The sequence below is a fragment of the Scyliorhinus torazame genome, chromosome 2 (genome assembly GCF_047496885.1).
Source record: "Scyliorhinus torazame isolate Kashiwa2021f chromosome 2, sScyTor2.1, whole genome shotgun sequence".
Classification (NCBI taxonomy): Eukaryota; Metazoa; Chordata; class Chondrichthyes; order Carcharhiniformes; family Scyliorhinidae; genus Scyliorhinus; species Scyliorhinus torazame.
The window spans coordinates 218,763,840-218,779,026 of NC_092708.1; the positions used below are offsets into that span (position 1 = coordinate 218,763,840).

At 43.6% G+C, this 15,187-nt stretch overlaps 1 protein-coding gene across 1 annotated transcript in view; it reads left to right on the forward strand.

Annotated features, from left to right (window-relative positions):
- Positions 1–15,187, forward strand: part of LOC140395958 (pericentrin-like) — a 401,239-nt gene that overhangs the window by 94,191 nt on the left and 291,861 nt on the right. Inside the window, 4 exon segments of the mRNA XM_072483987.1 lie at positions 339–418; positions 2,948–3,122; positions 12,707–12,840; positions 14,609–14,720. Of these exon segments, the coding sequence (XP_072340088.1) occupies positions 339–418; positions 2,948–3,122; positions 12,707–12,840; positions 14,609–14,720 (501 nt within the window).

The window sequence follows — 15,187 nt, forward strand, 5'->3', positions numbered from 1 at the left end:
CAAGTAATCAATTTTAATGGTGTCAATTATGAATTATACATTGGCCAGGAGATGGTTAATATTGCCACTGTACCCTGCCAAATAATTTTCAGATCCTTTGTGTCCACCTAATAGACCCGAGGCTTCAAAGAGCTGCAACCTCCATCAGTGCAGTTCTTTATTACTGCACTGAAACATCAGCCTGGTTTAAGTCTCTGGATTGAAACTTGAATTGACGACCTTCTGACTTGTGGCCTCTAAGCCACAACTGATGCATTAAGCCATGTTATAGAATTGAAGGGAGAGAGGGAAGCCTTAGAAAGTCAACTGACATCCCATGACCATACTTTTGTTTCTAGAGGATCTAAGGAAAGCATTGGAAGAAGATACTGCACTTTTGACGGCCACAGCGGCAGCAGAGGAAACAAAGAAACTGCAAGTATGAAAATCACGTTTATTTAAATTTTGGCAATTAGGAATTGATATATGAAAAAGGACAAGGTTCCATTCAGTTTGCCTCCAACCATTCTGGTCATTACAATAGATTAAACTGGTAGTTAGATCAGGAAGGGTGGGAGGAGTTTGAGTAGAGAATGAATGGTGGTATGGTTCTGACTGGTCCAAATAGCCTGTTTCTATGCTACAATTCTATGTGCAAATGCATAAAATAAAATAAAAAACAGTCTTCCATGTACTGGCCACTTGAACCCCTGGAATCAGAAGTAAATAAACAAACAGCAGTTCAGTGAGTCCTAATCCGTGTTCTTCGTCCAAGTATTTACCCAGTTCTCTTTTGAATAATCACTGAATCTGTGTTCATCATCCCATGAGTTTGTGCATTCGATAATCCACATTGCGTAAACAAATTTTCCTTCTGTCCCCTTTTTTCTTTTGCCAAAGCTTATTTGGTTTTTGACTCTGGGGTAATTGGAACTCTTGTTTACTCTCTCTCAGCCCATCATGATTTTAAACACTTTTAAAATTTCCTGTTGAGCCATCTTTGTTGCCCATCTTTAATTGACCACCTGAACTGCTGCATTCCATCTGGTGCAGGTACACCCATAGTGCGTTAGGCAGGGAGTTCCAGAATTTTGACCTAGCGGCAGTGAAATAAATGGAAATGCGACATAGTTCCATGTCATGCTGGCTTGAAGGGGAATTTGCAGTTTGTGGTGTTTGCATGCTGCTTTGCCCTTCTAGGGGCAGAACTTGCAATTCAGAAAGTTCTGTCAAAGGTGGCTGAGCGAGTTGCTGCAGTGCATCTTGGATATGGCACACTGCTGCCACTGAGAGTTGGTGGAGAGAGTGAATGTTGAATGTGGTGATTGGAGTGCCAATTAAGTGGGCTGTTTACTCCTGGAGGATGTTGAGCTTCTTCAGTGTTGTTTGATCCACATTGATCCAGGTAAGTGGGAAGTATCCACACTCCGACTTGTGCCTCATAAATGGTGAACAGAGTTTGGCGAGCTAGGAGGTGAAATACTTGCTGAAGATTTCCCAGCCTTCTACCTGTTTTTGCAGCCACAATACCTATACTGTAGGCCAGTTCAGTTTCTGGTCAATTGTAAACTCCAAGATGTGATGCTGGGGGATTCAGCGATGATAATGCCATTGAATGTCAAGGGGCAATGGCTGGATTCTCTCTTGTTGGCGATATTCATTGTCTCTATGGCGTGAATGTCATCAGCCCAATGTTATCCAAGTCTTACTGTATGTGGACACAGACTGCTTCAGTATCTGAGGTGTTGCAAATGGTACTGAACATTGTGCAATCATCAGTGAACATCCCAGCTTCAGCCCTTATGATGCTGCTAAAGATGTTTGGGCTGAGGACACTCCCTGAGGAACTCAGCAGCGATATTCTGGGGCTGAAATGATTGAATATTTGACAGGCAGTTTGACAAATCAATGACTTGGAGGGGTAAAACAAACAAAATAGAGCCTAAGTAAATTCAATCAGTTCAAAGATTGTTCTATTCCTATTACACATAATTTTACACACCATTTGTCCTTGTGCCATGTTAGACCACAATATTAAATGTGGTAATGGCAAAAGACTTCTAATTAACATTTATGAGATATTTGGATTGTAGTGTTAATGGATCTCCATTCAACCTAATTAGCCTGCTTTTGAGATTCTTGCATTGGTTCTGATTTAAAAATAGGTTTATTTGTGCAAAATATGCCTTTGTTTCTAAATCAAAGTACCCTATATGATTTGAGTTTTGTTAAATGCGGCAGTATGCCGACTGCATATGTTGCTTGATAATGCTACTGAAAATATTGTTGTAGTATAAGGACTGTAGCTTCTTTTATCAACGTAACATCACCCAACAGAGCTTACCGGCTGCTGTCACCTTCATCCATACCTTTGTTGCCTCCAGATTTAATTATTCCAATGCTGTTCTGGTAAGCCCTCCTATCTTCCACCTGCATAAACTTACTACTTACTTGGATAAAAATCTCTGCTGTTTGTATCTTAGCTTGTGCCAAGCCTCATTCATTCATCATCCCTGTGCCCGCTTGAGCTACACTGGCTCCTGACCTGACAACGCCTCAATTTTAAGATGCTTATCCTTGTTTTCAAACCCCTTGCCCCTCTCTATTTCTGTACCTTCTTCCAACCCTGCAACCTTTGAGATCTCTTCACTCCTGGCCTCTTGTGCATCCCTGATTTTTATCGCTCCAACATTGGTAGCTTTGATTTCAGCTGCCCAGGTCCCAAATTACCACCCTAAACCTTTTCCCTTCTGTATTTCCCTCTTTCCTACTTTAAAAACACAGTTTAAAATCTTGACCAGACTTTTGCTCACCTCTCCTGATATCTCCTTCAATGGCTTGGTGTCAAAAATGTTTTTGTTGATATTGCTCTTGTAGCAAAATGTACCAAGATTCTTAATTGCACTATGCAAAACCCGAGTTGTTTACGTGGCATAATGGTAAACATCAACTTGTTTTACTCTAACAGAACATGCAAAAGGAATGGGAGGAAGAGTGCAGGAAGCGCATTGAGAAGCAGGAACAGGCAATGTCTGCACAGCATCAAACTGAGCTGGAAGAATGGGGCAGGAAGATGGAGAAGCTACAGAATGAGCTTGACGCAATCCATAATGAAATAGAGGAACGGCAAACGTTTGAGAAAGGTAAGAGCGAATAACGCTGATAAGTTAGATGAGGAAAGTTGGGAGGAAGTTCAAGAGGAGCATTAACATCTGTATGAACCGTTTGTTGTTTGTTGTTTAAGGATGGCATCCGGGCAATAGTAAGGGATGATATTGGTGCTATGGAGGACAAGGTTGAATCAATTTGGGTGGAAATCAGGAATAGTAAGGCGAAAAGGTCACTGATAGGAGTAGTCTATAGGCCACCAAATAGTAACAGGATGGTAGGGCAGGCAATAAGCAAAGAAATAACGGATGCATGTAGAAATGGTACAGCGGTTATCATGGGAGATTTTAATTTGCATATTGATTGGTTTAACCAGGTTGGTAAAGGCAGCCTTGAGGAGGAGTTTATAGAATGTGCCCGGGATAATTTCCTGGAACAGTATGTAATGGAACCTACAAGGGAACAAGCGGTCCTAGATCTGGTCCTGTGTAATGAGGCAGGATTGATTAATGATCTCATAGTTCGGGATCCTCTTGGAAGGAGCGACCACAATATGGTGGAATTTAAAATACAGTTGGAGGATGACAAGGTAAAATCAAACACTAGTGTTTTGTGCTTAAACAAAGGCGATTACAATGGGATGAGAGAAGAACTAGCTAAGGTAGACTGGGAGCAAAGACTTCATGGTGAAGCAGTTGAGGAACAGTGGAGAACCTTCCGAGCGATCTTTCACAGTGTTCAGAAAAGGTTCATACCGACAAAAAAGAAAGACGGTAGAAAGGGGAAAAATCGACTGTGGATATCTAAGGAGGTGAGGGAGAGTATCAAATTGAAGGAAAAAACATACAAAGTGGCAAAAAGTAGTGGGAGACTAGAGGACTGGGAAGTCTTTAAGGGACAACAGAAAGCTACTAAAAAAGCCATAAAGAAGAGTAAGGTAGACTATGAAAGTAAACTGGCTCAGAACATAAAAGCAGATAGTAAAAGCTTCTACAAATATATAAGACAAAAAAGAGTGGCTAAGGTAAATATTGGTCCTTTGGAAGATGAGAAGGGAGATTTAATAATAGGAGACGGGGAAATGGCTGAGGAGCTAAACAGGTTTTTGGGTCAGTCTTCACAGTGGAGGACACAAATAACATGCCAGTGACTGATGGAAATAAGGATATGATAGGTGAGGACCTTGAAATGATTGTACTCACTAAGGAGGCAGTATTGGGCAAGCTAATGGGGCTAAAGGTAGACCAGTCTCCTGGCCCTGATGGAATGCATCCCAGAGTGTTAAAAGAGATGGCTAGGGAAATTGTAAATGCACTAGTGATAATTTATCAAAATTCACTAGTCTCTGGGGTGGTCCCAGAGGATTGGAAAGTAGCAAACGTGACACCACTGTTTAAAAAAGGAGGTCGGCAGGAAGCGGGTAATTATAGGCCGGTAAGCTTAACTTCGGTTGTAGGGAAAATGCTGGAATCTATCATTAAGGAGGAAATAGCGGGGCACCTGGAGGGAAATTGTCCCATTGGGCAGACGCAGCATGGGTTCACAAAGGGTAGGTCGTGTCTGACTAATTTGGGAGAATTTTTTGAGGACGTTACCAGTGCAGTAGACAACAGGGAGCCAATGGATGTGGTATATCTGGATTTCCAGAAAGCTTTTGACAAGGTGCCACACAAAAGGTTGCTGCATAAACTAAAGATGCATGGCATTGAGGGTAAAGTGGCAGCATGGGTAGAGGATTGGTTAACTAACAGAAAGCAGAGAGTGGGGATAAATGGGTGTTTCTCTGGTTGGCAACCTGTAACTAGTGGGGTCCCTCAAGGATCAGTGTTGGGCCCGCAGTTGTTCACAATTTACATAGACGATTTGGAGTTGGGGACCAAGTGCAATGTGTCAAAGTTTGCAGACGACACTAAGATGAGTGGTAAAGCAAAAAGGGCAGAGGATACCGGAAGTCTGCAGAAGGATTTGGATAGGTTAGGTGAATGGGCTAGGGTCTGGCAGATGGAATTCAATGTTGCCAAGTGTGAGGCTATCCATTTTGGGAGGAATAACAGCAGAATGGATTATTATTTAAACGGTAAGATGTTAAAACATGCTGCTGTGCAGAGGGACCTGGGTGTGCTGGTGCACGAGTCGCAAAAAGTTGGTGTGCAGGTGCAACAGGTGATTAAGAAGGCTAATCGAGTTTTGTCTTTCATTGCTAGAGGGATGGAGTTCAAGACTAGGGAGGTTATGCTGCAATTGTATAAGGTGTTGGTGAGGCCGCATCTGGAGTATTGCGTTCGGTTTTGGTCTCCTTACCTGAGAAAGGACATATTGGCACTGGAGGGAGTGCAGAGGAGATTCACTAGGTTGATCCCAGAGTTGAGGGGATTAGATTATGACGAGAGGTTGAGTCGACTGGGAATGTACTCATTGGAGTTTGGAAGGATGCGGGGGGATCTTATTGAGACATATAAAATTATGAAGGGGATAGATAGGATAGATGCGGGCAGGTTGTTTCCACTGGTCGGGGAAAGCAGAACTAGGGGGCATAGCCTCAAAATAAGGGGAGGTAGATTTAGGACTGAGTGTAGGAGGAACTTCTTCACCCAAAGGGTTGTGAATCTCTGGAATTCCTTGCCCAGTGAAGCAGTTGAGGCTCCTTCTTTAAACGTTTTTAAGAAAAAGATAGATGCCTTTCTAAAGAATAAAGGGATTCGGGGATATGGTGTACGGGCCGGAGAGTGGAGCTGAGTCCACAAAGATCAGCCATGATCTCGTTAAATGGCGGAGCAGGCTCGAGGGGCCAGATGGCCTACTCCTGTTCCTAGTTCTTATGTTCTTGTGTTTGGGCAGAATAACCTGTTTCTGAGCTGTATATTCTATGTGCAATGTCCATGATATAAAGAGCAGACCGAGTGCCAAATCGTTTGGAAATTATAGTATTATAGCACGGAAGTAGGCTGTTGGCCTAATGAGTCTGCAACAGCTTTTTCTGCGACCGTTTTTACAAAGACAATTCAGTTAGACCTACCCCTCCTACTGTCCCCATATTCCTGCAACTTTTTCTTCAACTATTTATTCAATTTTATTTGGAATAATCCGATTGAATCTACCTGCCACTCTAGCAGGAAGTGCATACCAAATCCTAAACATGTTTCTTTTCATGTCACTGTTTCATCTTGTGGTTGTAAGACAGAAATTCTGCCCTTTGGTTATCAACTCTTCAACCATTGGAAACAGTTTCTCTTTAAAATTAGGAAAAATTCAGATAGAATTAATAAAAACTTCTACCAAATCTCCTCTTGGCTTTCTGCTTAGAGAGAGCAACTCCAGCTTCTCCACATGACTATAATCCCTCAACCCTGGAATCCTAGTAATTCCTTCTGTACCTTGGCCAAAGCCTACACATATTTCCTGAAGTGTGGCGCCCCATATTGGACATAGTGCCCTAGATGGGGCCAAATTCTTATTTTATGTTAGGTGGACCATAATCTCCTGACTGTGTACTCCATGCCTCAAATTATAATCCCAAGATCCTAAAAGTTTCTTTAGGTTAATGGGTTCTGCCTGCTTCAACATTTGTGCACAGACATCCCCCAAGCCTTGTTGTTGTTCTTGCTTCCCCTTTAAAATTGTACATTGGATTTCTATTGCCTCTGCTCATTCTCTCTACCACAATGTTTCTGCACTGAATTGCATCTGTCATGTTTCCTTTCATTCCACCTGCCTTGTGAAGTTTTTAACCATCTTTTTCACTTTTTAACTAGACTCCTGAGCTTTCTGTCGTCGGCAAACGTCGAAATTTTGCCCAGGACTCCAAAATTGAAGTTACTAATATATGTCAAAAATAGCAGTGGCCCAAGCACCCAACCTTGGGAACTGTTTGCCTTCCTCTTGTTGAAAAAACAATTATTCACAACAGCTTCCTGATTTTTAGCCCTTTACTAATTTTTCACCTAGCTGCTACAGCCTGTTATTATTACAAGAGATTCAAGTTTTCTAACAAGCATGTGTGGTACTTTATCAAACGTCTTTTGGAAGTCCATATATCCAACTTCAAATGCACTGTCCTCATTTACCCTTCCTGGTCCCTTATCAAACGAACTTGGTCAAATTGGACAGATGTGATTTGCCATTAACAAATCCATGCTCTTTCTAGTTTTTTTCATGATGTGGAGATGCTGGCGTTGGACTGGGGTGAGCACAGTAAGAAGTCTTACAACACCAGGTTAAAGTCCAACAGGTTTGTTTTGATGTCACTCGCTTTCGGAGTTCCAGTCGGGGAACACTTCAAGGGCATTCAGCCTCTGATCTCCGGGTAAGCGTTCTCCAAGGCGGCCTTCCAGGACGCGCGACAACGCAGAATCGCCGAGCAGAAACTTATAGCCAAGTTGTGCACACATGTGTGTGGCCTCAACCGGGACCTGGGATTCATGTCGAATTACATTCATCCCCCACCATCTGGCCTGCGAAATCCTACCAACTGTCCTGGCTTAACACAATTCACACCTCTTTAACCTGGGGTTACCCCATCTCTGGATCTGTAAAGATTTAATCACCTGCTAATGCTCGCATTCCAAGCATTGTCTGGCATCTTTGAATTTGTCTCTATATATGTTTCTGGAACATACCTCTTCATTCACCTGGGGAAGGAGCAGTGCTCCGAAAGCTAGTGACATCGAAACAAACCTGTTGGACTTTAACCTGGTGTTGTAAGATTTTGTACTGTACATCACTTTAAAGGCTGCGCAGTACTTGATTACAATTGATTACAAGTTAGTCTTTGACTCCAATTTACCAGGCCAGATTTCTCTTCAATTGGCCCTCCTTCAGTTAAGTATTTTTTCTACATTTCTTTTTTATTCATCTCCATAACTAATTGTTCAGGAGTATGCTCACTTTTTTGGTGGTAATCCCTGACTGTGACATTTGCCTTTTTACCTAGTGCCTTATTCAGGACTAGGTCCTGCAATGCCTGCTTCCTTGTTGAATAGGAAACATGCAGATCAAGAAAATTCTCTCGAACCCACTTCAGAAATTATCTCTGTCATCAACACAATAATTGTTGCATTGAACATGAAAGTCCCCTACAGTTGCTTACGTTTCAGTAATTTCTTGACAAATCTGCTGCCCATATTTTGGTGTACAAAACACACCATAATAGCTCCTTCATTGTTCTGAACCCCAACCAAATAGATTCTGTCTTTCATCCACCTCCTTTTTGGTGATTCTGTCCGCTTAAATAATTCTAAGTGTTTGTCATTAAAATATTAAAAGATCGACATAGATCGGAGTATTTCCGACTATATAGGGGAACAAGACAGGGATGCCCGCTGTCTCCATTGTTGTTCGCGTTGGCAATTGAACCTCTGGCCATGGCGTTGAGAGACTCCAGGAAATGGAGAGGGGGAGAAGAACACCGAGTCTCGTTATACGCGGATGACCTATTGTTATACGTGTCGGACCCAGCGGGGGGGATGATAGAGGTTATGCGAATTTTGAGGGGATTCGGGGATTTCTCGGGGTATAGGCTAAACATGGGGAAGAGTGAATTATTTGTGATACATCCAGGGGACCAGAGTAGAGAGATAGAAGGCTTGCCTCTAAGGAAAGTGGAAAGAAACTTCCGATACCTGGGGATTCAGATCGTTAGGAGCTGGGGAACCTTGCACAGACTTAATCTGACACGGTTGGTAGAACAAATGGAGGAGGACTTCAAGAGGTGGGACATGCAGCCTCTATCGCTGGCGGGCAGGGTGCAAGCAATTAAGATGATGGTCCTCCCGAGGTTCTTATTTGTATTTCAATGTCTCCCTATACTAATCACCAAGACCTTTTTTAATAAAATAGACAGGAGCATCACGAGCTTCGTGTGGGCAGGGAAAGTTCCGAGAGTAAGGAGGGGGTTCCTTCAGCGTAGTAGGGACAGAGGAGGATTGGCACTACCGAACTTGGGTGATTACTATTGGGCCGCCAATGTGGCAATGATACGTAAATGGATGATGGAGGGTGAGGGAGCGGCGTGGAAAAGACTGGAGAGAAAGTCCTGTAAAGGGACGAGTTTAGAGGCGCTGGTGACGGCGCCGCTACCGTTCTCACCGAAAAAGTACACCACAAACCCGGTGGTGGCGGCAACACTGAACATATGGGGACAGTGGAGGCGACAGAGAGGGGTGCGGGGAGCCCTGGTGGGGTCCCCAATCAGGAACAACCATAGGTTCGCCCCAGGAAGAATGGATGGAGGATTTCAGAGCTGGTACCAGTTGGGAATTAGGAGGGTCGGAGATTTATTTATAGATGGGACTTTTGCGAGCTTGGGAGCATTGGAGGAAAAGTATAAGTTGCCCCGGAGAAATTTCTTGAGATATATGCAGGTGAGGGCGTTTACTAGACAATAGGTGAGGGAATTTCCGTTGCTCCCGACACAGGGGATACAGGACGGGGTGTGGGTCGGAGAGGGCAAGGTGTCAGAGATTTACCGAGAGATGAGGGAAGAGGGGGAGGAGTCGGTGGGCGAACTAAAAGGAAAGTGGGAAGAAGAACTAGGGGAGGAGATAGAGGAGGGTATGTGGGCTGATGCCCTAAGCAGGGTAAATTCCTCTTCCTCATGCGCCAGGCTTAGCCTGATTCAATTTAAGGTGCTACATAGAGCACACATAACGGGAGCAAGATTGAGCAGGTTCTTTGGAGTGGAGGACAAATGTGGGAGGTGTGGTGGGAACCCGGCAAACCACGCACATATGTTTTGGGCGTGCCCGGCACTGGAAGGGTGTTGGAAGGGAGTGACGGGAGTGATTTCGCGGGTGGTGAAGGCCCGGGTCAAACCAGGCTGGGGGTTAGCTCTATTTGGAGTTGCGGAAGAGCCGGCAGTGCAGGAGGCGAAAGAGGCCGACGTTGTGGCCTTTGCGTCCCTAGTAGCCCGGCGCAGGATCCTACTCGTGTGGAAGGAGGCGAAACCCCCCGGACTGGAGACCTGGGTAAATGATATGGCGGGGTTCATTAAACTGGAGCAGATAAAGTTTGCCCTGAGAGGATCGGCTCAAGGGTTCACCAAGCGGTGGCAGCCATTTCTCGACTACCTAGGGGAACGTTAGAGGGAAGACAGATGACCAGCAGCAGCAACCCAGGGGGAAGGGGGGGGGGGGGGGGGGGGGGGGAGGGAGGAGGGGGGGGGGGGGTTTAGTTTAGGTCAAAGATAATGGGATTTTGTTACTTGTGTATTGTTAAAAATTTCTGTATTGTTATTGTTGCGTTTGCTTTGTAAGAGGGGAAAAATTGTTGTTTGGGAAAAAAATTTCAATAAAACATATTTTTAAAAAAAATATTAAAAGATGAATATCCGCATCCTATTTTGTGTGTATTTGGATGGATAATTGACCAGCTTTCAGCAAACAGTTTTTTTCCCAAGTATTAAAGTCAGATTTTTCGGCTGTATTAATTGATTTGTTTCTGTTTAAAACTGATATGCCGCTAACAAAGAAATCCAAGTCTTATCCCTCCTAAACTCCAAATATTCAATACCCTGATTTATTTCTTGCTTTCTTTCTTTCTTGCTTTCTCTCTCTCTCTCTCTCTCTCTCTCTCTCTCTCTCTCTCTCTCTCTCTCTCTCTCTCCCTCTCTCCCTCCCTCCCTCCCTCCCTCCCTCCTCCTCTCTCTCTTCCCCCCCCCCCCGGACATTGTCTGTGGAATGCAATTGGAATTCATTGTTCTTTCTTGCTACTTGCCTCTTTCAACTATTGGCTTGTATATTATTTGCTTTGAATAAGAGTCAAAAGATTTGTTACAGTGAGCAGATTGAGTAGGCCAACTAATTTATTATTTTCCATGCAACCTGCCGCTTGGAAATTGATTTTCTTTCTCATTTGTGCTTCATCTAATGTAATAGTTGTTTACATAGATACATACATAGAAGATAGGAGCAGGAGGAGGCCTACTCCACCATTCATCATGATCATGGCTGATCAGACAACTCAATAGCTAATCCTGCTTTCTCCCCATAGCCTTTGATCCCATTCTCCCCATGTTGCTATATTTATTTGGTTATAAATATGGCGGTCAATATGGTTGCCTTCCTTAATTCTAATTACGTTTGCTTTAGAGTCGGCAAGTATCTTGATACTGCCACAAGGTTCGATTCCGAATACTGATCAAAGTCGGTACACCAGTTAGTTAGTTCAAAGTCAATACTATTTATTTACACACACAGCAATATATACTCGTGCACGAAATACTACAGACTAAACTATCACTATTGCTAAAGCCTATATTTAGCTTCGGGCGCCCACTCAGTCAGAGGAACAATGGCCATTGTTCGGTTCTGAGGCTGCTGGGGTCGAAGTGGTAGAGGGGAACAGCTAAGGTCGTCCGTCTGGTGGCGAGCGTTGACCTTGGACTTACTTGCTTCTGGTGTACCTGGTGGAAGGGCTCTCCGCTTTGAGAGCCGATTCCAAGAGAGTGATTCTCTCTTGGGGCCTTCTTATAACGAAGGGGGCTTCGCATGCTTTTGGGCGGGCCTTTAACTTGGCCCCAATCAATTGGGCCATTTCTTGATCATTCGTATTGATCCTGACCAATAAATGGGTGGGTGCCCTGATGGCTGGGTGTGTCCTAGGTGGCCGTTGGCCTGCTTTGTTTTCTGCTTTGGGTTTGGGGAACTGGCGCCGCGAGGTCTGGGTCCAGATCGGTTCTTAAGTAGCTTCCTTTGTTCCCAGAGATGGGCCATCCATATGCTAATGGGCCTACAGTTTCAGTCTCGTCTGGGAGCTGTTTCGCCAATAAGCAGACAGGCTCTGTGCCTGCTTGCTTTCTTAACATTGTCCATCTTTCCCTGCAATCTTTGCAAATGTCCATTTTTTATTCTAGAAGTGGCCATCCCAGATGGCTACACCCAAGTGCTATATCTAGCCGCCTCTTGAATATCTCAAAGTTGTAGCATCAACTACTTCCTGTGGTAATGAATTCTACAGGCTCACCACTCTCTGGGTGAAGAAATATTTCCTTTGATCTGTCCGAAATGGTTTACCCTGAATCCTCAGAGTGTGACACCTGCTATTACCCAAAAATGGAGGGTGTTCTTCCTCGAGATCCCTGGTTCTGGACACACCCATCATTGGTAACCTCTTCCCTGCATCGACCCTGTCTAGTCCTGTTAGAATTTTATAAGTCTCTATGAGATTTCCCCTCATTCTTCTGAACTCCAAAGAGAACAATCCCAACCTAAGCAATCTCGCCTCATATGACAGTCTCGCCATCCCTGGAATCAGTCTGGTAAACCTTCGCTGCACTCCCTCGAGAGCAAGAACATCCTTCCTCTGCGAAGGAGACCAAAACTGCACACACTACTCCAGATGTGGCCTCACTAAGGCCCTGTTTATTTGTACTCATTCAAGTAGAGATGGCTCTTGAGAAAGAACACCCTCCATTTTTGGGTAACAGCATTGTCATTGAGTATTCTTAAAAAGTGCAGTTAGTTAGAGAGCAAATCTCATTCCAATCTGCTCCTCCATGTGTCCAGCTCCAAACCTGGAGGTGTTTTTACTCCACCAATGTATCTTACTTTTTCATTTCCAAATGCTTAGTAAAGATTTTAAGAACATAGTGGAGTGAAATGTCTTTGATCATTTTCTGTTTTAGACGAGCGTCAGAACTTGGAGGGTCTCCACCAGTCCAATTTGACAAAACTTCAAGAACAGATTCAAGTGGAAGTTCAACAGAAGCAGGAGCTGATGAAGGAACTTGATGAAAAGCAGAAGGACCATCTTGAAGCGGTACGTAGACTTTATTAATGTGGTTTGCAGCCTTGTTTTAACTTTGTGTTTAACTTTGCCTGTTTTGTGATACCTCCTTTTCCACGTACCTATTCATTTTCAGATTTCACCAGAAGCAAGCCAGTCATCCCTTTACATGACAGCTTGAATTTCTAGAATATCCAAAGGGTTTAACAAACCTAATTTGACACCAAGCCATGTAAGGCAATATTAGGACAAGTAACCACATGCTCAGTCAAGGAGGTTGCTTTTAAGGAGCTTCTTAAAGAAGAAGAGGCAGAACCATGGAGAGATTTGGGGAGGCAATTGCTGAGCAGACAGGTTTTGAAAGCACAAATAAGAATTTTTAAAAATCCAAAGCATTGTCTGATGGGGGTCACTGGAGGTAGCGAGCATAGGATTGATAAGTGATTGATGCTTGCATTGCAACTTGCACCAAACCCCACTCATCAGCGTTTTGGATAAGTTCAAGTTTATATATGGTGCATGATGAGATCACAGTCAGGAGCACATTGGGAAAAATCGGGTTTTGAGGCAACTGGCATGGACAAGTATTATGGTGCAGATGAGCGAAGGTGGATGATGTTCCGAAGTAAGTTGTCTCTTTGGTGGAGATGATATAGGGTCAGCAACTCATTTCAGGGTCACGTGGGTTTTTCATATTGGGAATGATCTGGTTCAGCCTGACACAGTGGCCGAGGAGTAGAAAAGAGTCAGCGACTAGGGAGTGGGGTTTATGATGCCGACCGCAGCCCATGGATCGAGAGAGGTGGTGCAAAGCTGAACTGAGTACATCCATGTACAAGTGAAACCTGACCTGTTTTTGAAACATGGCAAATAAGGGACCAATCATTACCATCCCTATGAGACTTTTTCAGGAACTGGCATGGGAAGAGAACCCATTTTAGGTGATTTTTCTGACTATGACTGGATAAGTAGAAATAGTTCCAGTTGAGGCATTCCCAACCAGTTAAAGTTTTGAAGTTTAATATAGCATGTTTTGTTATTTTCTTGTTACGCTAGCCAAAATTTTGTGTTTTATTTTTCCCCCAAGTGGCTATTACCATGTAACCTTGAGATTGGACCTGGAACAAAGTGGGGACCAGTCATGATTCCAGTGTCATTCAGATGATGTTGAAGGGCTGGAGGCGGCTGTGTAACCAGATAGAGTGGAGAAGATAGTGCCTTTTCACCCTGTCTCTTCCTCCCCAGCATGACTCTTCATAGTCAACCCATGCCCACTTGATTTCCTGCATTTGTTCTGGAGTCATTGTGTGTGGCCTTAAGGTCATCCTATTCGCCCTTTCAATTCTAATATGTACAGCTGCAGTGGGCAAATAAAGGATCTCCGTGGCATTTGCACAGTCATGTAGTTGAAACAGCCTTGATGTCTTGCAATGGTCTGCATCTACCCAAAAAGTTGATTTTTTTTTGCCGATGTCTTCAGAGGCTGTGTTACTCTAAACATTAAATAAAAACATGGTCACCATCTTTTCTGGAAACTGATGTTCCTTTATTTCTGGGTCTTTTCCAGTCATTGGTCAAACGCCGTGACCAGGAATCACAAATTCAAAAGAACTGTTTACTTGCTATTGTGTGAATCTCTAGTGTTGCAGAAACCATCCTGCCATATGTATATAAAAGGCAGATTCCGTGGTATTAATAACTTGGGAACTGTTTTTTTTTCTCGAAATGGGTCTGATGAGAGGCTATAAAAGTATGAGTCAATCTCTGTTGAGACACACTGTGCCACGTTTTTATTTGACAGATGAAGAACTTGCAGGCGAGCTATGATGAATTTAAGTTGCGTTCTGAGCAAGAGGCTGTACATCTGTGGTCACAGCTAGAGAGTTCGAGGACCTGTCGTGAAGAGCTTAGTGGTAAATCTTTTATGTGTGTTTTTTTTGTATCAGTGAGAGCACAGAGACAAACATTTCAACTTAAAAATGCAACAATATAATGGTGTGCATTCAATTGGATGAAATGGAAAATGCATGTTTGGCAAGACACTGAAAATGGATTTATATTGTGTATCCCATTGTGTAATCTTCAAAGAACTTGCCTATTTACAAATTGCAAAGTTACTCATCCCATACTTTACAATATTAAACTGGGCTTGATGATTTGGTCCTTAACCAGAGAGGTCACAATCATTAACATGGTGAAACAGTGCTTCGCACTGCTGCCTCATAGTGTCAGGGACCCAGGTTTGATTTCGGCCTTGGGTGACTTTCATAGAATCATAGAATTTATAGTGCAGAAGGAAACCATTCGTCCCATCGGAGCTGCACCAGCCCTTGGAAAGAGCATCCTACCTAAGCCCGCACCTCCACCCTATCCCAGTAAC